This window comes from Sceloporus occidentalis, unplaced genomic scaffold, assembly GCF_023333645.1.
Source record: "Sceloporus occidentalis isolate IW3139 unplaced genomic scaffold, rSceOcc1.0.p SCAF_8, whole genome shotgun sequence".
Classification (NCBI taxonomy): Eukaryota; Metazoa; Chordata; class Lepidosauria; order Squamata; family Phrynosomatidae; genus Sceloporus; species Sceloporus occidentalis.
Window position 1 is genome coordinate 30,516,675 of NW_028316988.1, and position 26,703 is coordinate 30,543,377.

At 44.4% G+C, this 26,703-nt stretch overlaps 1 protein-coding gene across 1 annotated transcript; it reads right to left on the bottom strand.

The window, feature by feature from the left end:
* Positions 1–825: 825 nt before the first annotated feature.
* MEF2B (myocyte enhancer factor 2B) lies at positions 826–22,191 on the bottom strand. Its single transcript, XM_089537079.1, has 9 exons — positions 22,139–22,191; positions 14,181–14,255; positions 12,994–13,197; positions 11,613–11,741; positions 10,302–10,479; positions 8,785–8,921; positions 6,935–7,040; positions 6,172–6,283; positions 826–3,299 (listed from the first exon to the last, which is right to left on the bottom strand). The coding sequence occupies exons 2-9, from the start codon at positions 14,232–14,234 to the stop codon at positions 3,011–3,013; spliced, it is 1,209 nt and encodes a 402-aa protein (XP_089393205.1). The 5' UTR covers positions 14,235–14,255; positions 22,139–22,191; the 3' UTR covers positions 826–3,010.
* Between the last annotated feature and the right edge of the window lie 4,512 nt (positions 22,192–26,703).

Consider the following 26,703-nt stretch of genomic DNA (forward strand, 5'->3'; position numbering starts at 1 on the left):
GGTGGTATGATAGCCCTGTTTAAATATTTGAAGGGATGTCATATTGAGGAGGGAGAAAGCTTGTTTTCTGCTGCTCCAGAGAATAGGACCCAGAACAATGGATGCAAGCTACAGGAAAAGAGATTCCACCTCTTCCATTAGGAAGAACTTCCTGAGAGTAAGGGCTGTTCGACAGTAGAACACACTCCTTCCTCGGAGAGTGGTGGAGTCTCCTTCCTTGGAGATCTTTAAGCAGAGGCTAGATGGCCATCTATTGGGGATGCTTTGATTGGATTTCCTGCATCGCAGGGGGTTGGACTGGATGGCCCTTGTGGTCTCTTCCAACTCTATGATTCTATCAAAATGCACAAAATGCACGTCGCATTTAGGTTGGCCGAGAAGAGTATCCTCACTTTGTGGATTTTGGATGTTATTGTATTTTACTACAGGGTCAACATGGCTACCCTGGGAGAGTGTAAGAAAATATGTGCCTTCAAGCCACCTGTTGATGGGTGGCAACCCCATAAATCTCATAGGGTTTTGCTAGGCAAAGAATGCTCAGGGGTGGTTTCGCCTTAGTAGCCTCCCATCCAAGCACTAACCACATCTGACTCTGCTTAGCTTCCAAGATCAGAGGGAGCAGTGGAAATCCAGCAATGCCCTTACAACGCAACAGTGTAAATCTAGCCCAGTGATGGTGAACCTTTTCGAGGCCGAGTGCCCAAACTGCAACCCAAAACCCACTTATTTATTGCAAAGTGCCATGTCTCTCTGGCTTTCTAGTAACAAACTCTGGCAAGCACTGTGCTGGGGTGACAGCACATGTGCCCACAGAGAAGGCTCTGAGTGCCACCTCTGGCACGTGTGCCATAGGTTCACCATCACTGTTCCATTACAGTGCCCTGTAAGGATGAAAATGTTGCACACATTTAACCCAAAAATGGTATTTTATGTGTCTTGTTCCAGCAAAGGCGGCACAGGCGTGTGGTGTTTGTTTGTGTGAAAGAGGGCACAAAGGGATTTATTTGCACATTCAAAGCATGTTCTTGCATTTTTAATATTTAAATGTATTTTAAAAGATAACAACAATTCCCTTGAGCATGTACGAAAAGCCACTCCTTCTCAAAACAATCCCAGGTTTTTCTTCCGATCAACACTGGCTCAACTCTCCTCCACTCCTCCATTTCCCTGGTCTCTCATTTCCAGCTTGGAAAAGTTACTTTCAGACTACAACTCCCAGGATCCCTCTGGCCAACATAGGCCACTAGCTGGACTGCCTAGGCAATTCCTGCATATCACTGAACGTTGTAGTAATCGTTGTGGCATAAAGAACTAGCAAAATTAAAATTATACCTTTAAATTGCAATATCCTATGCACAGAATGCATTTTACATACAATGAAATAGTTAGATATTTCTGGGAGTTGTAGTGCAAAAAGTAACTCCAGCAAAAGGTTGGCGATGCTTCTTTGCTCTGTACCATCTCCTGCATCATTTACCACCGACAATGCTTATGCTGGAGCATTAATGTGTGACAGTGTTCAGCACTGAAAGAACATTTGGAAAGGCCTGGGACTATATGCAGTTGTGGAATAAGAAGACAGAGTTCAAAAAGCCATCTATTTGGGACTTTAGTAGCAAACCAGTTCTGCCGATCTTGAATTTTGATGCATTAGGCCAAAGTAAAGATAATGGGAAAACATGCAATTGTTGACACAGGGCACCGCAGAATTTTGCCTTCTCCTGTATTTGGATTTTTCTCAACAGAGAATCCTAGAGTTGGAAGGGACCCCCAGAGGTCATGCAGTCTAACCCCCTTCTGCCATGCAGGAAGACACACAATCCAAGCCCTCATTGTGACCGATGGCCATCTAGCCTCTGCTTAAAAACCTCCAAAGAAGGAGACTCTGCCATCCCCTGAGGTTTGTTGCTGTTTGTCCATAGGAAATAGTGAAGGGATTTTGGGATTGGGAAGTGAACCAGGGCAAAAGGTCTTCTCCAATTCAACAAGCACAACTTTTCCTGGCATGGAGTGCAACCGCTGACACAGAGCACAGGATCCCAGCTTGCATCCTCAGGAGGTCTTTTGTGGAGCTACTGGCTTTTCATTCCCCACATGAAACCCAAGTTAATACAACAAAGAAGTTTTGTTTTGCAATGGAGATCATTGGCCACAATATATATTTTAGCTTCCTCTCCAGTTACTGTGAGGATTTCATCAACGTTCAAGAGGGATCCCAGAGCTGTAGATCTTGGGGGTCCTCTTGGTTGGGAAACCAAGACATTTCAACCCTGCAAGCCCCGGTTCTGTAACCTTGCCCTGCTAAGAAGTGTTTGCCAGAGGAACTGACTTGCTTTGGAGGGTGGTAACCCTTCTTTCTTCAAAGGCCTTTGGATAGTCATCTCTCAGGAGTGCTGTACTTGTGTCTTCTGGCATGGAAGGGGCTGGAATAGAGGACCCTTGGGGATCCCGTCAAGCCCACAGAGACTAGGATAGGTCACTGAAAAGGACTGCTATGTAATACCCTACTGGTATAGAAAGCCACAACTAAAGCATCTCTGTCAGCAGCTAGCCAAACTCGGCTTCAAGTCCTTCAAGTAAGGAGAGAGTCAGCATGGAGTGTTGGACTATAATGCTGAGATCAGGGTTCGAATCCTCGCTCAGCCATGAAAACCCACTGGGTGATCCTGGGCAAGTCATACTCTCTCAACCTCAGAGGAAGGCCAGGTCAAACCCCCTCTGAACCCATGACAGGCTCACCTTAGGGTCGCTGTAAGTCGGAAACAACTTGAAGACACACAACAACAACAAAGAGCCCATTTCATTGTCAAGGGAGTTCACTCTTTTCATCTGGAGGGATCCTGTTCCATTTTCAAACAGCCACAAAGTTAGTCAATTGCCTCCCTTTTGGACCTGTATCATTTTTGTGATTGAGCTCCGAATGCGAATCCTCCCTCTCTCACAGGATTGCGCGCGCGCGCGCACACACACACACACACTTTCCACCTGGATGGACAAGCCAACCGCCCCATTATCTTTGCCATTCCTCTACTGCCGGCTGGAGACGGCGCCGGGAGTGAGGCCCTTCTTCCTCTGCTAGTGGCCGAGAGAGAAGCAAGGAGTAATGGTAGGCCTTGACGTAATCATTCCGAGGTTGGAGGTCCGCAGGGATGTTGCTCAGGGTGCAAGGAAGGTGCCGAGGGACTGTTGAAGCACAGCTGGAGGTTGGAGAGGCCCGCTCGGACTTGACACTGACCGGTGCATGCAGGGGAAGCGAGCCAGAGACTAGGGAAGCCTGGTCACCCATTCGAATTTGTACTCTGGAAGAGAAAACAAAACATTTCAAGAAAGAGAGAGAGAGAGAGAGAAAGCAGACATTTAAAGCAATTGCACCTTGCTTTCTTTGTGTTGGAACTATTTCCATGCTCAGGTAAAGCATTAGGTTTCATCAAACCATGCTCATTTTGCTTGCTCCGTAAGAAGGCCTTCACCGATTTTGTTCCAAACTCGAGCTAGTGTGGCCTAGTGGTTTGGGTGTTGGAATCCTAGCTTAGTCATGAACAGAGGTTGGATGGGCATCTCTCAAGGAGGTGCCCCAGATGACCCTTTGGGTCCCTTCCAACTTTCAGAGTATGTGATAAGTCACAGAAAAGGACCCTGCATCGTTTTTGTGACTAAGCTCGGAATGCGAATTCTCTCTTTGGCAAGTCACACGCTCTCAGCCTCAGAGGAAGGCAACAGTAAACCTCCTCTGAATAAACCTTGTCAAGAAAACCCCATGATAGGCTCGCCTTAGGGTTGCCATAAGTTGGAAATGACTTGAAGGCACACAACAACAACAACAACAGGAACTTTCTTACAGGTTGAATCTCCCTAGTCTGGAATCCCAAAATCCCAAATATTCCAAAAAACCAAAGCTTCTTTCATGGGTGGCTAAGAGAGTGACACCTTCACTTTCTGATGGTTCAGTGTGCACAAACCCCAACGTAACACAATATGGCTATAATATTATGGCGTTGAGAAAGCAACCCACTCCATCCCTTATTGCTGCTACTTAGTTCTGTTTTCTATCAGCAATTGCCTGCTTAATCTATTCCAACGCATCGTCCTTCTCCTTGAAAATGGGAGGAATATTCCAAAATGTCACAATGTGTTAAGCCCCAAAAGGGCAGCATCTGCAAACAGCTTCAAAATCCTTGCTCCTCGTTGCTTGGAAATGTAGGACAGGGAAACAAGGAGTCCTGAAAGTGGCCACTAGGTGGCATCACAACCTTGGCAAAGAGTGGGTTCTCATCTCCAGTAGGACCCCTAACAAACACAACAAAAAGGTGAAATGCCATAGAATCTTAGGACCTTATCACACGTGGGGGGGTTTGCAGCTCAGATCTGCAGTCACTCCTGTTCTAGCAATGCAAAGCGTGATGTTTTTTCACACCAGATCCAGAGTCACTCCTGTCTAGCAATGCAAATTCACGTTAAAACGTGATGCTTTACCACACCTGGTTGCCTTTCTGTTGCCCTTCCAAATTGAGGGGGAAGCAAAGTCAGTTCTATTCCAAGCAAGTCACGTGATGCGGATTCAAGCAAAGCAGAGTGAGTGCACATTGTATTACCACACCGGAGGGTTCAACGATTCGAATCGGCACCCTTGCACATGCTCAGTGGGGCTCTGGACGCTGTCCTCTTTCCCTGCCCCCTCCTTAGCTGTCATCCTTCATGGGGTGAAAAAGCAGTGAGGGGATGATGGCATAGGTCGCTGGGGGTCCCTGGGGCCAGGATCAGGATGCAGGAGAAGGCAGAGGGTGATGGGATAGGTCGCTGGGGGTCCCTGGGGCCAGGATCAGGATGCAGGAGAAGGCAGAGGATAATAGGATAGGTCGCTGGGGTCCCTGGGGCCAGGATCAGGATGCAGAAGGCAGTGGATGATGGGATAGCTCGCTGGGGGTCCCTGGGGCCAGGATCAGGATGCAGAAGGCAGGGGATGATGGGATAGCTCGCTGGGGGTCCTGGGACCAGGATCGGGATGCAGGAGAAGGCAGGGGATGATGGGATGGGTGGCAGGGGGGCAAGATGGGGTGAAGGAGGAGGAGGTGAATGACAGAGCAGGACACAGGGGGCCAAGGAGGGCAACATCAGACTGGTTTTCCACACCAGACCAATTCGCAGTGCCATCGGAGTGAGCTTGGAAGCGAATTCTGTGAATTCCCGTTATTTCTGAATTCATCAAAATGAGGGGTCACTTGGAATCACTACAGAAGCCCCATGGAAGCTCCCATAGAAAGGAATCGCATCTGAAAACACATTCACGTTATGACGTGAACGCGCATCGTTGGAAGCGCAGTCACGTCGGAACTGACCTGCAAAAGCTCTAAAAATCTTCGTGTGATAAACCTCTTAGCGCTGGAAGAGACTCCCAAAGGCCATCTAGTTTAACCCCATTCTCCCATGCAAGGAGACACAATCAAAGCCTTCCTTGTGACAGATGGCCATCCAGCTTCTGTTTAAAAAACCCCAAAGAAGGAGACTCCACCACCCTCCAAGGGAGCATCTTCCACTATCCAGCAGCTCTTGCTGTCAGGTAGTTCCTCCTAATGTTGAGCTGGAATTGCTTTTCCTGGAGCTTGCATCCATTGCTCCGGTTCCTGTTCTCTGAAGCATCAGAAAACAAGCTTGCTTCCTCCTCAATATGACATCCCTTCAAATATTTAAACAGGGCTATCGTATCAACTCTTACCCGTCTCTTCTCCAGGCTAAACATCCCCAGCTCCCTAAGTCTCTCCTCATAAGGCATGGTTTCCAGACCCTTCACCATTTTGGTGGCCCTCCTCTGGACATGCTCCAGCTTCTCAACATCCTTCTTGAATTGTGGTGCCCAGAACTGGACACAGTCTTATTTCAGGAGAGGCCTGACCAAAGTAGAATACAGTGGCACTATTACTTCCCTTGATCTAGACACTATACGTCTATTGATGTAGCTAGAGCCTAGAACTGCATTCGTCTTTTTAGCTGTTGCATCACACTGCTGACTCATGTTCAACTTGTGGTCCACTAAGACTCCCAGATCCCTTTCATGTGTACAGTTGTCAAGTCAGGTGTCATCCATCCTCCACTGAAACTGCCTCTGCCAAATCAGGACAGTTGGAATGGATGTGTTTCTGATTGCATAGGACCCATCTCCACTTTGTCTCTTACCCCGGAGGAGGAGAGTGTGTGGTGGCAACTGCCATATCCCTGTGTTGCCACGTGGCCACATTATTGGCCTGGAAGCCAAAAGGATGTACATTCCTCTCATTGGAGGTGAACTCTGAAAAGACAAATCCATTGCAGTGAGAACAGCAAGGTGAGAGCCAGCATGGCATTGTGGTTTGAGCATTGTACTACAACTCTGGAGACCAGAGTTCAAATCCTGGCTCAGCCCTGGAAACCCATGGGTGATCCTAGGCAAGTCACACTATCTCAGCCTCAAGGGATGGCCATGGCAAACCCCCTCTGAATAAAATTGCCAAGAAAACTCCAGGATAGGTCACCGTAAATTAGAAATGTCTAGAAGGCACAAAACAACAACTATGAGCAAGGCAGGAGTAAAAACATCAGGAATGGAGATTGGAAGGCAGGCGGGGAAAATGGTCAGATAATACGTTAGAAAATCTCAAAGCTTGGGAAAGCTACCATTTATTTATTTCATCAGTTGTTCCTTGTTTTGAGCATCTTGAGTCTTCTGCACAGACAGCAGGATAGCATCTTCTTACAAGAAAGAGAACATTTGCACAGCTCTGTCCTCTAAGAGAAGGGAAAAGACTGGGGGGAAAGAAGATTGCCACTACCAACCCCCCAGAATATGCCACCTGAGGACACTGCCTCACAACATCCAATGGAAGGGCTGGCCCTCTCTAAAGGAAGATGCTATGGTCAGCCTCAGTGTGAAGACATGGTGGTTCCTACACTTTAACCATACCTGACTGGCTGGAAGAGGGGAAATGAAAGGCTGGCAGTACATGTCCAGGGAGAGTGGTGCTTCCTGGGGGCAACACAGGATTCGGGAGGCCAGGATACAGTGAGCGCTAAGGCAGGAAAGAAACCAGGACATTTCAGTCAAATCAGCCAAACATGGATTTTCCCCAATATATAACATACAGAAACCTCCTCGCCACAACCTCCACTTATTTCACAGTAACAGTGGGCGCTTGGTATCCGCTGGGGTTTGCTTCCAGAATCCATCATGGATACCAAAATCCATGGATGCTCAAGTCGCATTATATATGGCAATAGCAATGGCAAGTACATATCTATACCGCTTATCAGTGAACTAAGCAGTTTACAATATGTAAGCCAATTGTCCCCAACAAGCTGGGTACTCGTTTTAGTGACCTACAGAAGGATGCCAGGCTGAGTGGACCCTGGAGCCTTGCCTGGGATTGATCTCACAACCTTGTGGCTGTGAATGGCTTCAGTAACAGCATTTAACCAATGCGCCATCAATGGGTTGTTGTTGTTATGGTTGCTGTTGTTGTTACAAGGGGCCCTTAGTATCTGCTGGGGTTTGGTTCCCCACGGATACCAAAACCTGTGGATGCTCGTCCCATTATATACAATAGATTATTGTTGTTGTTGTTATTTGCAGTGAGCCCTTGGTATCTGCTGGGGTTTGCATCTAGGGCCTCCTGTGGATATTAAAATCTATGGATGCTTGAGTCCCATTATATGCAATGGGTTGTTGTTATATTTATTTGTATCCTGCTTTTTGCCTGAAACTGGGAAGTAGAGCAGCTCACAATATTAAAACAACAATACAATTAAAAGCATACAAAAGTGAGACATTGAAACAGAATTCAAATATTATAATATTAAAATAGATTGTTTGTTATTACAATAGACTGCTTGTTACAATGGGTTCTTGGTATCCGCTGGGGTTTGGTTCCAAGACCTCTCATGGATACCAAATTCCATGGATGCTCAAGTCCCATTAATGGCATAGTAAAATGGTGTCTTTTATATAAAATGACAAAAGCAAGGTTTGCTATTTGGAACAGATAGATAGATAGATAGATAGATAGATAGATAGACAGACAGACAGACAGACAGATAGACAGATAATAGAATATTTTCAAGCCGTGGATGCTTGTATCCATGGGAAATGAATCCATGGATACGGAGGGCCAACTACATTCAGAAGCAGTGGCTGGCTCCCATATGAGCAGGCTGGTGAATTTGCTCTGGTTTTTAGTCTGAACTCAAAGGAGATGAGCCCTATCCTCAAAACAGGTTCAGGAACACCAAATCAATTCCAATCTGACCTCTGAAAGGGCCACCGGAGAGGCTGAAACTGGGTGGTTTTCTCAGTCCCTCCAAGTTTGGATTAAAACCCAGAGTGGACTCACCATGCCAATGACCACCAGCCCACACCGGTTTCTGTCCTGCTTTTCTGCAATGAGCAGTGAGCTCAATGCAACCTGCAATGAGCACATTGCTTGACAGGTTCACTTCGCATGGCGGAGATCAGACTTAAACCCGAATCTCCCAGCGAGAAACAAGTGTTGTAAAAAAGAGAGAACGGCTGCATTCTTTCATCCTCTTAACTCCCCTCCTAGTCTGTCCCAGCACCCTGTAACTGAAGGAGATAAAATGAGTTGCTTTTTCTTCCTCTTCCCTCCTCATCTGTTTTTCCTTTTGTGCCTGAGATTTTTATTGTCCATAGCCAGCAGGCAGAGATGATCCATTTTGCTGTCTTTTTGCAGATAAGAGCTGTTTTGCTTCAGAGGCAAGACAGTGATGGCATTTTAAGCAAACAGACACATGCAAACTCACCGCTGATGTCAGGTTATTCCTGCCACTGGTTAGGTGCCCTTCTGTCCGGCAATGGTCAGCTGCCAGGTACAGCGGAGGAGTCTTGCTTGCCAGGGTGCGGCTGAGGTTGCCATGGGAGAAAACTGGGTATCCAATTCCTACAAGGATAAAAAATGGGCAAAGCATGGGCTGGGAAGATGGAAAGTGGTCCAAATACCTAGCATAGAATCTTAGTTAGAAGGGGGTACCAGAGGTAATCCAGTCTAACCCAGTGCAGGAATTACAGTTAGCATCCCCAGCAGGTGGCTGACTAGCCTCTTTTGGAGGATGTCAAGAAAAAGACACCTCTCCAGGTCATGAGTTCCAGGCCCAACCAACAATCCAGATGTTCCTTCTAATGATCAGTCGAAAACTTCTTCTTGTTGTTGTTGCGCCTTCAAGTCGTTTCTGACTTCTGGCAACCCTAAGGTGAACCTATTACTGGGTTTTCTTGACAAGTTTCTTCAGAGCAGTTTTGACATCGCCATCCTCTGAAGTTCAGAGAGTGCGACTTCCCCAAGGTCACTCAGTGGCTCTCCATGGTTGAGCTGGGATTTGAACCCTGGTCTCAAGAGCCACAGTTCAACACTCAAGCCATACGCCACACTGGCTCTCAATCAAAAGCTACCCTTCTATAACTTGAGAAGATGGAAAGAGCTTGTTTTCTGCTGCTCCAGAGATTAGAATCCAGACTAATGGGTTCAAATTACACAACAAAAACATGATGAACATCTTGTCTGTAAGAGCTGTTAGAGAGTGAAATGGACTATCTTGGGATGTGTGTGTCTGTAGGTTTGGTTGTTGTTTTTTTCCTTCTTTAAACAGAGTTTGTATGGGCATCTTTCAGCCGTGTTTATCTGTGCACTCCTGCATGGCAAGGGTTAGACTAAATGACCCTTGAGGGTCATTTCTATGTCCAACACTGGAGGGGAGAAGTGATGGCTAAAACATCTATAATGCATTCTGAACATGTTTTAACCTTCCCTATGACCTTATGGATACCAGGGAACCATGTACCCTGCCTGGAATACGGCCAGTCTTGTCCGATTTCAGGAGCTAAGCAAGCTCCAACCTGGTTAGTACAGGGATGGGAGACAGCCAAGCAAGGTTAGGAAGCAATCCTGCCTGAAACCTTAGAAAGCAATGGCTGCTAGTCAGAGCCAATAATCTTAGGCTATGGGGGCCAAACATCCAGCTCAGTATAAAGCAGCTCCTTACATTCCTGTCTTGGTCTGATTTTGGGAGCTAAGCAGTGTTTGGACTGTTCAGTGCTGGGATGGGAGACCACCAGGATATCTAGGTAGGAGGAAAGAATACTACCTGGTCATGAGTGTGTTAGTCCTGTTTTGTTTTCCTGTATGGAAAAGGGTTGGATTAGATGACCCTTGGGGTCCCTTCTATGACTCTATGACATGCACCTTGAATTTGGACCAGAACCAAACTGGCAGGTAGTTTTAAAACAACTCTCTCGCTTTGGCCTAAAACTTGGAGGGGCATACCTGTTCCAGGAGACAGCCCAGAAACGATGCCATGTTGTTTGGGGAGAATGGGCTTCAATGTCTGGAAACGACCCAATGGAAGAGGGGACTCAGCACCACTGCTGCCTCCCCTCCCCTCGCTTCCAGAGGAGGGGGTTCCCATTGGTGGCCCATCGAGGCTGGAAACGGAAGCTGTTGACTACAATGAAGAAAGAATACAAAAATTTAAGAGGTGTGTCGTTGGTTGGTGGTCTGCAGCAAGTCTCAAACTCAGAACCCCAAGAGCATGAGCAGAGGGTTGAAGACTTTAAATCAGCCAGCCCTGGCTGCAAGACATTTTGAATATCAAGAAATGTAGTTCACATATTGAGGATGTAAATCTTCACTATTTGGTGCAGGAATGGAAAAATTCAAATTCAAAATTATTGTCCCCACTAGGTATACAAGTCCATGAGGACACCAAGTTGAGAAATCCAGTATTTAAAACCCAGAAAACCTTTATTCAGTTAAAATATAAAACTCAGAAAACCTTTATTACATTAAAATATAAAAGTCAGAAAACCTTTATTAAGTAACAGTTAAAGTTTCTGACACTTGGCAAGATGTTGAGAAATTGTCAGTAAATCTGCAACATTTCAGGACATTTTTGTGCAAAAATCAACTATGATTTTTGAATGAAAAACATTTTTTGGACAGAAATGCTATATTTGTGCATGAAACCCAACTTCTGCACAAAAGGTTTTTTAATTGTAAGATAATCTCAAAGTGTGGAAAATCTTCCAGCCGTTCATTTTCCCCCCAATGGGATGTTTTGATGTGTTGAGACTAGAAATGGAAATAATATTTGCCGCTGCTATTTATTTTCTGGTCTTTTCAACTCACCCTCAAGGCCCTTGGGGTTCTGAGTTCAAGATTTCCCAGAGGATAGCACAAAGGCGAGAACTGAGCCCTGTGTTTTGCAAAATGGGTCCATGAAGAAATACACAAAAATTGGGGAACGTGCAAGAAAGCCCCCATTATCCATGAAAAAGGTGTTGCTGGAAATAATGAGTGAAAAATCATCACACAAAAAACAAAAATATGTATTTTTGTGACAAATAATTTCCCCAAATATGTCAAAATACTGTGAATACTGTTTCCCAAGTACTGCAAATTGTAACCTACCTTTTGTTTTCCTTGCTCCATCTTAACCAAAAGCACCCCACTAGATCTGAGCAAAGTTCCCCTTGTCTAATATTATTAATTTTTTCAATTTTTCAATTTCCAATTTAATTTTTAATTTTTAATTAGGCAATGGGTAATCTGGAGGGATCTTCCAAACCAGCTACTTACACAAAGCTTTGGTCGTGCCAACGTGAGATCCATGCCATCGCCACGCCTCCTGGGTTTCCCAGATGGGTCCAAAACCTCCTCTAGGTCCATTTCTGTGCCATCCAGGCCTAAACCCTTCCGCTTTAGAGTCTGCACAGATGTGAATGACAAAGACAGGAAGGTGGGGATGATGGGTTTTATCATCAACATGCCTGCTTAGAACTTAACGTATCTCTGAAGTAAAATATTCAAGTACATTATCATGCCTGCATTAAAGTATTTGTAAGGTAAATGGGTGACAAAGACAGGGAGGTGGGGATGATGGGTGATTCATTATCATCAACATGCCTGCTTAAAGTATTGATATTAGATGTATTTAAGTACAGGTATAGTGGGCTGAATGTTGAACTAGGATTCTGGAGGCCAGGTCTCAAATCCCGGCTTGGCCATGGAAACCTACTGGAGAGCCACACTCTCTCAGCCTCAGGGGAAGGCCATGGCAAATCGTGCCAACAAGTCTTGCCAAGAAAACCCTATGATTTTGTGAGCTATTTAGCCTTCTCTGTAGGAGAGTTTTGGTGCCACAACAAAGTACAAATCCCAGGATTCTATAGGATAGAGCCATGGCAGTTAAAGTGGTGTCAAACTGCATTAATTCTGCAGCGTAGACGCAGCCCGGGTCATATCCTTAGAGGAGACACAATAGACAGTTACAAAAATCCAAGGGGTTGCTGTGTAGAAAAGAGGGAAGGCTTCTCCTTTGAAAAGGGAGGACCAGAGCCAGTCGGAGGAATTTTTTAAACAGAGGCTGGATGGCCATTTATTGGAAATGCTTTGGTTCTGTGTTCCTGCATGGCAGAAGCAGGTTGGACTGGATGCCCTTTGGGGGTTCCTTCCAACTTTAGGATTCTACAATTCTATGAACTGGTAGGGAGGCAGATTTCAAGAGAAACCCTGCAATGACAATCATGCCTACAAAACATTTTAATCCCCAAATGCCCCTCAAAGACCTTTAGGGAACCTGGGGAGCATTTTCACCATATTTCGGGGGCTGTTCTTGGACACTTCGTGCTCAAGATAAAACTTTTTTAGCAACATGAAGTGAGCAGAAGTCACTTTCCTGTCCCAGAAAAGGCCTCTCCTAGGTCTTTATTGACCCAAGGGGGCTTCCAAACATGGTGGGAATTCTCCCCAGGGGACATTTTAGGGCAAAATGTTTCCAAAGATTGCATTTTTAAGCCCTCAGGCGGACCAAGGGAGCTGCAAATGTATTTTAGAAATGCCCCCTACACCCGAATTTGGAAGCGAATTCAGAGCCTAAGGGTTCTGGGTCCCAGAAATGGTCCTGGGGAGGGAAACACTGTCCCCACCCCTGGCCTAGATGACCAGTTCTGTGAGTCACCTCCAGTATGTCGGCGTTGGTCCGGCTCTCGTGGGGCTCACTGTACTCGGTGTACTTGAGGAGGACCTTGTCCATGTCGGTGCTGGCATACTGGAAGAGGCGGTTGGTGCTACTGAAGATGATGAGGGCAATTTCGCAGTCACAGAGGACGCTCAACTCATAGGCCTTCTTCATCAGGCCAAATTTCCGCTTGGTGAACGTCACCTGGATGCGGTGAAGAAGCCATAAAGAAAAGAGAGAAGGGTGACCAGTGGGCTCAGACATGGCACCGCAAAGTCCTGTGCCCACATTGCCTCAAGCGCCCTACAGACCCGGAACTTTTGCCCTCTGAACCACCACTTCCACCTGGCACAGAAACAGCAGAGGAAATGCCCATGCCCACATCGCCTCATGTGCCTTAGGGTACCAACACTTTTGCCTTCTGAACTACCACTTCTACTTGGCACAGAAATGACAGAAGAAATTCCCGTACCCACATTGCCTCATGCGCTCGACAGCACCCCACACTTTTGCCTTCTGAACTACCTATTTTGCTTGGTACAGAAACGGCAGAGGAAACCTCTTTGGCCACATCATCTCTTGCACCCTACAGCACCCAACACTTTTGCCCTCTGAACTACCACTTCCACAGAATTGGCAGAGGAAATGTGTATTCCCACATGGCCTCATACACTCTACAGCACCCAACACTTTTGCCTTCTGAACTACCTCTTCCACTTGGCACAGAAATGGCAGAGGAAATTCATGTGCCCACATCACCTCATGCAACCCACAACACCCAACAGTTTTACCCTCTGAATATGTTAGTTGCCCTTCCCAATTCTGTTTCATCCACAAATTTGATAAGGAGTCCCTGTAACCCATCACCAAAGTCATTCATAAAAATATTATCAAGTGTTGGTCCGGGAGAGAATCCTGCAGCACTCCATTTACGACTACATGAAGTGCAGCCACTGATGATGACTCTTGGAACATGGTTTTCCAACCAATTTTGGATCCATCTGATGGTGTTCCCATTTATCCCACATAATTAGCTTGTTAGGTAAAATATTGTGGGGGAACCTTATCAAATGTTTTGCTGAAATCCAGATAAACTACATCTTCAGCATTACCACCATCTACTAAACTTAACCTGATCTGCACATCCCATCTTTACAACTCTTTCCATTTGTGAAAAGGACACTTACCTGCCTGTTCCTTTGGTCCAAAATCCGGCTAATCTGTATCTTCTTCCGTCCCATTGCGACCCTAGACTTTGCAACCTTGTCGGAAGAAAGGAATTGTTAGACACACAAGCCTTCAAAGATTTTTCTTTAATTGTTTCCTTTGATTGTATCTTTCTTTAATTGTACCAGAGTATTATAATCATTGCAGAATTGAGATGGAATGAGAAACACAGTAAGAAAAGAGAGGACTGTTACATTGCCATTAAATCTGATTATTGACACAGTACAGGGTTTGAAAATAAATATTTTTCCCTTTAATTTCCTTTGGAGGTTAAAATGCAAGCGGAATTAATCATCAGTTTGAAGATTTCCCACACATTTCTCTACAAAAGCCATTTACGTTTAATCTCTTCTCCATAATCTGAGCAAAGGCTTTGAATAATATAGCCATGTCCCTGCTTTCTATGTAAAATGGCATCTTGCCTCATTGTACTGAAATTTAATACATGAGGTTTATACAGCTGCTAAAAAAAATTGTGGCTTTTTTGGTTTGATTTGGGCCATAGTCTTGCTTAGAAGGCCAGAGCCGATAATATATCAATAAATAACATTATATAGAAATGCAAAATGTATATTTTATATAGAAGAGGTTTCTGACTTCTGTATCAACAGAGGTATGTAGGGTCAGATCAATAGAAATAATGATGCCACTCTCTGAACCCGGAAAAATTGGACTAATACAAAGTACCGAGTTCTGATTCCGCTGCCGAGTTGCAAAACACTGACTTTCTCGTTGCTCTTCTTTATCCGCACCAAGTCTTCTCTCTCTCTCTCTCTGTTTCATATCTTTTGCTTCTCGTAGCCAGGCTATATTTAGCAGGTCAGAACTAATTTTAAAAAGATGGAAGGAAATTGTGACGGAGTTCCCACGGCCGTGGCAATTTCTGCTGCCACCCACACAGGGCCCTGAAGGTACATTTGGTCAGACTTTTTAACGGGGACTTCATTGGAAAGGGGAAATTTTGAAATTATTCCCGCGGGAAACCCCCTTCCGCCCCCAAAAGGACAGCGTTTCCAAGATTTCGAGCACCAGGTTGGCCAGAGTCTATGTCTGCAATTCTCTAGAAATAAGAACCGCAGTTTATCAGAAGGCGTGGGGCGTTGTAGTTTTATTTCCAGAGATCACTTTTTGCATTAATGTTTTAATGGGGAAAAAATCTGAATCCCGCTTATTATATTAATACCGTGAAACATTCTTTTATGCATTCAAATGCTTGTTCAACTACCTTTTAATGCTTTCTAACCTTAGCAACCCAAACTTACTGGCTTTGATGCGGTTTACATATTTCGATACAACTTTGTGAAGTTTGCAGCCAATAAATAGGAGTATAGGGCTCCACCAAAATAGGGCTCCGGCTGCATCCACACTGCAGGAATAATGGTTTGACTCCACTTTAACTGCCTTGGCTCAGTGCTGTGGAATCCTGGGATTTGTAGTTGCTTGTGGCACCAGAGCACTCTGGCAGAGAAGGCGAAACGTCTCCCAGAACTGCAGTGTCCAGGATTCCATAGCACTGAGCCGTGACAGTTAAAGCAGTGTCAAACTGGATTATTTCTTGGATCTCAGTTCCTCCGTTCAGTGGTGGCACATGCCTGGTATAATGCAGCCAAGGAGCGCATATGTAAGGAGGCAATGGTTTCATCAGCCACTGCTTTCCCGGAAAAGTTCATTAGAAGAGATGGGAAAAGGGTGCATTGGTTGCCTTGGACTGTATGGTTTCCCTATAAGGGTTAATCATCCAAAGAAACTTCACAGATATGCATACGGATCAGTCTCCTCCTCATCTGGTTTTGAATTAGCTGCTTAGGGAGCTGGATATGTTCAGCCCAGAGAAGAGAAGGTTAAGAGGTGATATGATAGCCCTGTTTAAATATTTCAAAGGATGTCCTGTTGAGGATGGAGAAAGCTTGTTTTCTGCTGCTCCAGAGATTAGGACCCAATGGAGCAATGGATGCAAACTAAGAAGTTTATCACACGGAGATTGGGAGTTTATCCCGTGAATATCCCGGAAAAACCGTGCAATTAGTAATGGAAAGAGCATGCCAAGGGCAGCCATGAAGGTACCAGGCCAGATGCTCAAGTGGACAGATATATCATTGCAAACCATAAATGCATCTGAGGAAGTAGACTTCAGTCTACGAAAGCTCATGCCACCAACCTCTTTCTTTCATTTTTTTAGTTTCAAAGGTGCTGCAAATTCTCTCTACATACTAACATGACACTTTGAGCTGCAAACCACAGTTGGGAAAGTTGAAAGCCACCATGTTCCCGATTTCTGTCTGTGGTTGTGAAGCAAACGGACAGGAAGAGAACCAACTCATTTAAAATGCAGGAGAAAAATTCTATGGATACCGTGGGTTGCCAACAAAGGAAAATGAATAGATACTGGAGCAAATCAAGTTTGAACCATTGCTAGAAGAGGCCCAAACTGAGGCTGCTGTACTTTGGACATATCATGAGACTCAGGCCCCTTACAGACTGGCCAAGATAAAGCTGCTTCGAGTCACTTTGGAGGGTTGCTGTTTCAATTATGCATGTGTCCTAAGAGGCTGGAAGCCACGCCAAAGCCATACTCCAGTCCTAAGGACTAGAGCGCAGATTTGGCACAGCTTCCGGACTCTTAGGACGCATGGATCATTGAAACAGCATACCTCCAAAGTGACCCAAAGCAGCTTTATTTTGGCCTGTCTGTATGGGACCAAAGTGACTCCCTGGAAATTATAATAACGTTTGATAAAGTGGGAGGCAAAAGGCAAAAAGGAAAACCACATTACAGGTGGAAAGATTCAGTCAAACAAAGCTACAGCTTCCCTGAGTTTGCAAGGCTTGAGCAGGGCAGTTATTAACAGGGTGACCTGAAAGCTTCTCATTTGTATTATTATTATTATTATTATTATTATTATTATTCCCCACTTATTTTATTTTTGTCAATTTTGTTCTTTTGCTGAACCCCACTGCGGGAGAAAGGTGGTATATAAATCCTTGAAATAAGTATGGTAAATAAAAAGAAATTAATAAATAAGTTTATTGTATTAGTAAGCCAAAAGTAAAGCCTTTTTAAAAAAAGCTGATCTGCTTGATGGTCATTTACGTTAGGAAACGACAAATGTAAAGAGATTAAATAAAACAGGATAAAAATTCATATAAGACATTGCAAAAAGCACAATGCGGAACAATCGCTCCCCTCCACAAACGCTGTCCTTGGAGAAAATCCAAGAACATCAAGGTTTGCATTCTCCATAACCTTTCCTGGAAGGTTCCCCACTCTCATTCTTATTTTGTTTCCAAAAGTTTAACCCTGGGAAGAACCGCATGGAAACAAAAGCCGAAAATAAGACCGCCAAAAACCGAGTCAAAGACCAAAATAAGAACAGACAGCAGGAAACCGCAGCTGATGCTGCTCCGACCACAAGAATAGGTAGCCAGGAAGGCGCTTCGGCCGGCCGGACAGAGCAAGAGGCCCCAAACCCTCCAGGGTTTCACAGATGAATGCTGGGATCCGTGAAGCAAAGCAACATCAGGGTGCAGCCAGGATCACAAAAGTTATTGAAGAAGAACCAAGAAGTTAGGAGACGTTGCTGCGGTTTGCTTTTGTCTCAATCCTCAGGGAAGGAGACTCAGTCCTCTCTCCCTTCTCCTCCTCTTCTGCTGATGGACTGCAAACTACGTTTGGATTTTGAACTCAATTTGCAGCAATTAAGTTGAGGACGAAGGGCAAAAGTGGGAGGAAGAGAGGGAAACCGGGACGTTTTAAAAGCAGCTGCAAAAGTGGGATGGCAGAGGGTTAACTGGGATTGTTCCTGCTAAATTGGGTATGAAACTGGCTGACTTTTCACATTCAGTCCAATGTCTGAGTTGCCCCAGATCTCTCCGAGGAAGTCGCCTCAAGCCTAGGAAAGCTCCTATTTATTATTATTATAAAACTTATTCATATAGTGCTTTCAGTTTGTCTCAAAGGTGCTGGAAGACCCCTTTGCTGGAAGACCCCTTTGCAGTCTATGAAGCCATTCGCACTGCAGAAGTAATCCAGTTTGACCCTGCTTTAACTGCCATGTCTCAGTGCTATGGAATCCTAGGAACTGTAACATTTATTTGTGGCACCAAAACATTATGTGGTGAAGGCTAAATGACTCACAAAACAACAATTCCCATAGCACTGAGCTATGATGGTTAAAGTGGGGTCAAACTGGATTATTTCTGCAGTGTGGATGCAGCCTTTGGTTGCCACTCCTGATTGGTTTTTATCCCTTTATTTTATTAGTCCCATGTCAAACCCACTCTTCCTCCCCAGGCCCAGCATCCCTTGGAAATAAAAAGCTGAAATGAGATGTTGTGCCACAAAGCTGCATCCACACGGCAGAAATAATCCAGTTTGACACTGCTTTAATTGCCCTGGCTCAATGCAAATTCTGCAAATTGTGAAACTTTCAGACTTCTGTGTCAGAGCACTCTGGTGCCACAAGAAACTACAAATTCCAGATTTCCACAGCACTGAGCCATGGCAGTCAAAACAGAGTCAAATGGGATTATTTCTGCAGAATGGATGCAGCTATTGTAGGGATCCCAAGAGCTGCTGGAAACATGCTGGAGACGGTTCAAAGGTTTCAAACCTTCCAAAATCTCACAGATGAACCCTGGGACACATAGGGGCAAAAGTTATTAGTGAGGAAAGATGCAAGAAAGAAATGCTGCAGCAGTTTGGTTTTTCGTAGAATAATAGAGCTGGAAGGGTCCTCGGTTTGCAGCAGTTTGCTTTTGCCTGAGCTTACAGGGAAGGGCAGGATTCTGTCCTTTCCTCCCCAGTGAGTAAACTGAGTGCAAACTACTTTTGCATTTCCAGTTTGCAGCAACAGAAGCAAGCTGAGGGCAAAAGGGGAAAGTGGGAGGAAAGGAAAGAAGCCAGAACACTTTCAAAGCAGCTGCAAAAGTGGGATGGCAAAGGATTAATCGGGGCCATCTCTGCCAAATTTGGATATTTGTAGGGGATGAAATCAGGAAAGCACAGCTGCTTTTCAGCGTTTGCGCAAATGGGCTTCACTCACTTGCAGCCGACACAATCCCTTCTTCCAGGCTGGCGCAAAAGAATATACGTCAGCACAAGTTTAATACCAATCTGACCCAAGTAATTTTGCTGCCCAAATCCCAACTCAAATTTGCTGCGCTGCTTCAGGCGGCACTATTACTTGGGTCAGCCCAATTCCTATTCATCACAGTCCTTCCCACGCTGGCGAGACAGACTTTCCTTACAGTAAAATGATAGCCAGTGTGTCTAAATTTGGATCTACTGTATATTTACAAATGACAACAGACAAAATTTGGTACTTATCTGTGTGTCTTCTTTCTTCACAAAAATGCTAATGTATTACCTGATCCTTTGGCAATTTGCTTCTGTGAAGAACAATACCAGCAACTTGAAATGTACCAAACTCTGAAATTGGGCATTATAATGAAATCATTAAAATAAAATCAGCCTTTAATTTATCAAGGTGCAGAGCAAATGGGGAGCATCCCTTGGGCACTAAGCTGGGGCATCCAGAATAAGACTTTGTTGCCAAAGTCACACAAAACTAGACCTGTGATAGGAGTCTTTGTCAAGGTTTTGTCAAGACTGGCAGCGTTCCCCCCAAATTTCAACAACTTGCTCTGTGCACTTCCCCTGCAAAAAGCATACACAAAAGGCAATTGTGACAATTATCCAAACAAATCAATTGCTTTTTCGCCATCAGATTCCTCCAAACTGGTCTAAAGAAGACTGAGTCATATCGTCATCTTTAAATATCTGAGCCATCTTTAAATATCTTGATCTAGACACTTGACACAACTTAGGATCATATTGGCTTTTTTAGTTGCTGCATCACACTGTTGGCTCACATGTTCAGCTTGTGGTCTACTAAGACTCCCAGATCCCTTTCGCACGATCTGCATGAACTCAGTTTCCTTTCACAAGAACCCATCTGATAATCCTGTCTTTTATTTTATCTGCCTATGTGTTGCATCTTACGTTTCTCCCTGATGAAATTCACTTTTACTGTTGTTAATCCAGGTAAAACCCATCTGTGAATGTTACAGAAGCCAGCTTCAAGGAAGCATTTTTGGAAATACATTCAGCAAGTAATAATGCATATGCCTGTGTTCGTAATCTATGTTGTGTTGTTCTGTGCCGGCAAGTCGACTCCAACTTCTGGCAACCATATCAAGATGCAAAGTCGAAGGCTTTCATGGCCGGCATCCGTAGTTTTTTGTGGGTTTTTCGGGCTAAGTGGCCATGTTCTAGAAGAGTTTCTTCCTGATGTTTCGCCAGCATCTGTGGCTGGCATCTTCAGAGAATATGGAAGATGCCAGCCACAGATGCTGGCGAAACGTCAGGAAGAAACTCTTCTAGAACATGGCCACTTAGCCCGAAAAACCCACAAAAAACTAAGCATCAAGATGGTTTTCCTGGCCATATTTATTCAAAATATGTATCAGTTCATATTTATTGCCTTTGTGTTCCCTTTCAGGCTGAGAGAGGGAGACATGTCCAAGGTTTCCATGGTTTAGGCAATTTCCAAGTCTAAGCAGGGACACAGTAACAATAAACTAACATTAAAAACCCAACACCATCCTGGCTCTGGCATCACTTTCTATTCCATATGTTTTATCTTTTCTTCCTTTTCTCCCTTGTCCATCCTTCCCCTATTTGTAATTATATATATATATATATATATATATATATATATATATATATATATCCCCCAGTAAAACATAAATTTACTGCGGCAACCAGAAGTTTGGAAAGTGTCACATTTTGGCAAAAAGGTTTTCAGGGTGATTCGAAATTTGCATTTCTAATTTGCAAAAACTGTTTATTGCTTAAAAAAACCCACAATTGTTCTGGAATAACACATTTTTTACTGCAAAATGTTTTGCGACCTATTTGTATAACCCAACGTAAAACGTGGTTCGAGATTCTGTTATTTGGGTTAACTCACACATTTTTGTAGACTCTTAATATGCATCCACAATCATTTCTTTTGGAAGGTTTTACCCTTATTTCTATACAGACGCTGCTCTGATTTTGCAGCCTATGCACAAATGGCACACACCCACATTGATTCTGGCTTATTTCTGGACTGACAAAGAGCGAAAGTCGCAGTTTATTTTGGGGGGTGTTGCAGTTCCCCATTTGCAGTTCCGGTCACACAAGAGACATCTCTGCAAAGCAAAAGGGGGGATTTTAGTGAGACAGCAAAAAAGTCCATCCAGATTTTGTAGGTAGAACAGAGGGAGAAAAAATAATCTAGATTTCTCAGGAAGGCTTAACGGAGGCTCCAAACTCAGAGGCAGTCTATCTTGCAATACCAGATGCTTGGGCCAGAATAAACTACTGTATAACTTGCAAATATCCTTTCTTGTCCTTGTTGTTCCTGTTGTGTGCCTTCAAGTCATTTCCAACTTATGGCAAACCTATGGCAACCCTATCCTGGGCTGGAACATTAAAAATACGTTGGCATTGTGTCCACACTTTTTGCCTTTAGTCCGCCACTGGAACGGGGATCCCATGAAAAGATCCGAAAATGCATTCTCTCCAACATATCCTGGTTTGGAGAGGTCAGTCCCGATTAATCCTCTGCCGTCCCACTCTCCCAGTTGCTTCTAAAACGTCCTGGTTTCCCTCTCCTCCTCCTGCTTTCCTCCTTTATCCCCATCTTGCTTCAATTGCTGCAAACTGAGTCCAAAGTGCAAAAGTAGCTGGTACTCAACTCAGCAGAGGCAGAATCCATCCCTTCCCAAGAGGCTCAAGCAAAAGCAGACTGCTGCTGGGAGGAAAGCTAAATACTGTCAATACATAGACTGCAAAGTCTTTGTATTTTGTATCTTTGAATTGTAAAGTCATTGCAAATTCTAGCAACAAAACAATTCACCCTTGCAAACTGACCTGAGCCGAGTGGAAGATTTGCACACAGACCCTGCTTCTTGCCCGGAGCAAAGCTGGGGAAGAAATAATTCATGATTAAGAAACTATAGCTTTTCAGGGCAAAGTGCTGCCTGGGATCCCATTTGCATGGAAAACTAATTTTAAGGATGTTAACTCAAATACATGTTTCGTTTGGCATCTGTGAGCCGCCTTGGTCCCCACTCCAGGACCAATTAATAAAACAGAATTAAAAACATAAGCGAACTCATCAGCATTAACCATAGACCTCCTAGACTGCATCCGCACTGCCGAAATAACTCAGTTTGGCACCACTTTAACTGCCATGGCTCAGTGCCATGGAATCCTGGGATTTGTAGTTTTGTGGGATATTTTACCTTCTCTGGCAGAGGGCTCTGGTGCCAGAAGGACTACAAATTCATAAGCAAACTTCCAATTCATGTTCAGCAGGAGCCTATGTGCACCTACAAGAATGTGAGATGTGCAATGTGTCCTTCACAGTACACAAATTAAAGCGCTATGATCCCACTTTAAATGCCACCGTGGCAGCATCCTGTGGAGTCTTGGGATCTGTAGCGTGGAGAGGCACTAGAGCTACCTGGCAGAGCATTTTAAATGACCCATAAGACAACATACGACGGAGCTGCGGTATCAAAATGTTGTAATTTGTGTAGACTGAAAATGATCTTAGGCTGCAGCGTTAATCCAGTTTGACATCACTTTAACTTCCATGGCTCCATGCAGTGAAATCGTGGGATTTGTAGTCTGTTGTGGCACCAGAGCTCCCTGCCAGAGGTTAAACATCTCACAAAAACTACAAATGCCAGAATTGCATAGCACTGAGCCATGGCAGTTAAAGCGGTGTCACACTGCGTTGTTTCTTCGGTGTGGATGCTAATCTCAGTGTCATTAGAGCTCTTCAAAGATGTTAGGTGCTTTATAAATGATTGCTAGAATCAATCAATAGTGATTGCTAGAATCAATCAATCAATCAATCAATTGCAGCAGTGAAGTCAATTCTCTGGATGCCAATCTCTAGGCAGCTGCGGTCCAAGCATAAGTGTATTTTTATGGTTTTATAGTACAGTATTGTATTTTAACTGTTGGTTTTATGTGTTTTTAAAAATGGTGTTTTGTAGTTTAGCATGCTATAAATAAAATCATCATCATCATCATCATCATTATTATTATTATTATTAATTATGATGATGATGCAAATGTGGCCAGTTGGACCAGAGAGAATTCCTCTTTCTCCCCCATAGAAAAAAAAAATCTAGGCATGAAACCTTGGCTGGCCTTTTGGCAGCCTCCACATCAACGTACGCCAACCCCTATCCCCCAAATTACTATTATTTATCATTAGATTTATTAATATCCCATTTTCTCCAGAAACTGGGACTCAAAGCAGCTCACAACTTAAAAGAGCTATCCAACTAAAAACGTCCAAAAATGAGCATTGACAGTATTAAAACACATCATCCATTAAAAAGAATAAAATACCCAGCACCGTTTAAACACTGGCCAAACCCCAAAGCAGATTTACTCCCCAATTAATTCACCGCAGAACGCATGCCGTTTTGACACCACTTTAGCTGGCTTTCCTCTCATCCTTTGGAAGTTGCAGTTTGCCGAGGAGGCTAAGTATCTTATCTTACAAAACTACAAATCCTAGGATCTCATAGCACGGAGCCATGAGACTTAGAAGCGGTGTCAAGCGGCATTCATTCTGCAGCGTAGATGCAGCCTAAGAATCTGGGAGCCCAGGGTTCAAATCTCTGCTCAATCATGGCAACCCACCTTGGCAAGTCACACTCTCTCAGCCTCAGAGGAAGAAAACCAGAGAAGAGGGTTACCGTAAAGTGGAATAAAGTGGGCAGCTTGTATCAGTGGTTTGCGACTCTGGAGACTGAGGTTCAAATCCTGGCTCGGCCATAGAAACCCACTGGGTGACTTTGGGCAAGACACACTCTCTCAGCCTCAGAGGGCAGCAAAGGCAAACTTTCTCTGGCCAAAAAAATCCCTTGATAGAGTTGCCTTAGAGCCGACATGAAATGGCATGGAAGCACACAACAACAACTCAACAACACACACAAGAGTCATTCACAATAGGTTGGATTTCAAGCAAGGAAACTGAGACTTTTGGATTGACGTCTGAGTTACAAAGCTTGCTGGAAATACGGTCCAAACAACTTTAAAGGCCTGTTGCAAAAGCAAATAAATCTGATTTTGGTGGATCAAATCCGAAGCCCTGGTTCCTTCCAAGGAAGAAGAGGACCCCCCAAAAAAACCCCAAACACCAAAATATAACAAATTAGTAAGAACGGTGAGAGCCGGAGATGAAGGGTTGTGAATTTCATTTCCCCCTGGGTTTTGCTTTTTGAAGCTTTACTTGCTTCCCATCTTGAATATGAAGAAAAGTGATGAACGGTGGAGTCTCCTTCTTTGGAAGTTTTTAAGCGGAGGCTGGATGGCCATCAGTTGGGGGTGCTTTGACTGAGTTCCTGCATGGCAGAACGGGGTTGGACTGGATGACCTTTGGGGTCCCTTCCAACTCTAGCATTTTATTATTCTCTGCAGATCTCTGGATGATCTTGCTGGGGTGCCTGCGCTGAGTGCAGATTCAACTCAAGGACCTTCGGGGTGTCTGTCAAATCTATAATTCGATGAGAATTGGGCCTCATTCCCACTACCTTTTAAACCGGATCGCAAATCAGTTTGAACCCATTTAAATGACCATAGTTCCCATGGTCTTGAGAGGGGACCCATGCGCTAGAACCATTCCACCTGCGTCTTTTTGAAGACTTTCTGTCGCCACAACTCCAAGCTTAGGCCTCATTCCAGCAAAAAAAAAAAGCGGTTTGCAATCCGAATCGATGGATCGATTCGACAGCGGAGCGTGGTTCCCACTACATTTGCCTCGATCGCATTTTTCCCCTGTAAAACAACCCACTTGTGGTTCACGTTCATGAATGAATCGGCTCAAAATGGACCCGCTCCAGATGGCCAAAGGGCAAATTTAAATCGATTCTGATCTGCATCTGGTTCACGCTTGCGGTGAATCGATTTATCCAAAAAGACGTGGAAAACGTCAGCGTCAAAAAGATGTGTGTTAAATGGGTCTGGTGCATATCCCTTCTCGCCGAATCGCTTCAGCAACTCGATTTAAGTGGGAACCAGGGTCATTTGAACTGTGATCCGGTTTAAAAGGTAGTCAGAGTGAGGCCTGCAAACCTGATGCTCCTCTCCTCCCAAGGACAAGGCACCCAAAGGAAACCTCCCCAAAACACACCCCAAAATCCACAGCTAAGTCCCACAGATTGTCATTAAAAGCTAGCTGCAAATCCTTTGGAATTTTCTTTTTTCCCTTTGCTTTTGTCTATATACCAAAGAGAGGGATTAGACTAAGGAAAGCAAATCGGGGCTTAGCGACTGAACCCCCTCCTCAAGGGAAAGGCTTGAGAAGATGGGAAGATTTGGGGGGGAAAGAATTAGGATGTTCAATTTCTTCTCTTCTTGCCTCCCTCCCCCAGTTTTAAGTAGCAGAAGGTTAGAAGGTATTCCCCCCCTTTTTATTTCAGTTTTTCGCCTTTCGCCCTTGGGCTCAATGTGACTTTGAGCTATGGATTCCCAAAACTCCCATTCTTATCAAGCAACCTATATCAAAGGGAATTCAGTGGTTAGAGCAAAAGGTATCGTTCGGATGCTGACAACTGCAATTCCCATCAACCCCTATCCAGTGGTGAAGGTTGCTGAGAGATGGAGTCCAACCATATTTTGCCCATGCTTGGGTTGAGGTGTCACCCTAAAGTCTTCTTTAAGGAGAAACAGGCCTCGTATAAATGCGCTGGAGTTTTATTTGTCGCTGCTGAATGCGTTGTGCCTTTCACTAGTTTTCATTTTACGATGGTGCAATTGCTTTTGAACTCTTTTATACTCTAAATTTTGCAGTCTTCACAGCTGCAAAATGCCACTTTGAGTCCCAAACTGGGGAGAAAGTGAGATAGATAGATAGATAGATAGATAGATAGATAGATAGATAGATAGCATTTTTGCAATATTGTGTTGTATTTTTGAAATGTAGCTATGGATACGTAAAGTTACCAAATGCAGCCTATCATGTAGAATCATGGCTGTTAGTACATGTGTGTGTGTGTGTGTGTGTGTATACACACATAATAACTACACACACACACACACACACACGATCTGCAATCCTATAGGCTGCATTTGGCAGCTTTACAATCCACTTTACACATTGGAGCATTCTTGCTGGTGCCCAGATGCTGAGTTATGCTGCATTTTTGCAAAGTAGCTATGGATTTGTAAAGTTGTCAAATGCAGCCCACCATGTAGGATCACAGATATTAATACACACACACACATCCATGCTCCTACATGATAGGCTGCAACTGGCAACTTTACAAATCCATAGCTACTTTGCAAAAATGAAACTTAACCCAGCATCTCGTCACCAGCAAGAATGCTCTAATGTCCATCGGGGCATTTCCTAGCTGGTGTTGTGACGGGCATCAGGGAGTGCCCCCTTGCCCATTGGTGCCATAGTATAC

Excerpts from the sequence above, each read along its gene's own strand:
- MEF2B (XM_089537079.1), bottom strand. The coding sequence starts at position 14,234 with ATGGGACGGAAGAAGATACAGATTAGCCGGATTTTGGACCAAAGGAAC. Across the intron at positions 13,198-14,180 it reads TGGACCAAAGGAACAGGCAG|GTGACGTTCACCAAGCGGAA; the intron begins GTAAGTGTCCTT and ends CACCGCATCCAG. Across the intron at positions 10,480-11,612 it reads TGGCACGACCAAAGCTTTGT|TCAACAGCTTCCGTTTCCAG; the intron begins GTAAGTAGCTGG and ends TCTTCATTGTAG.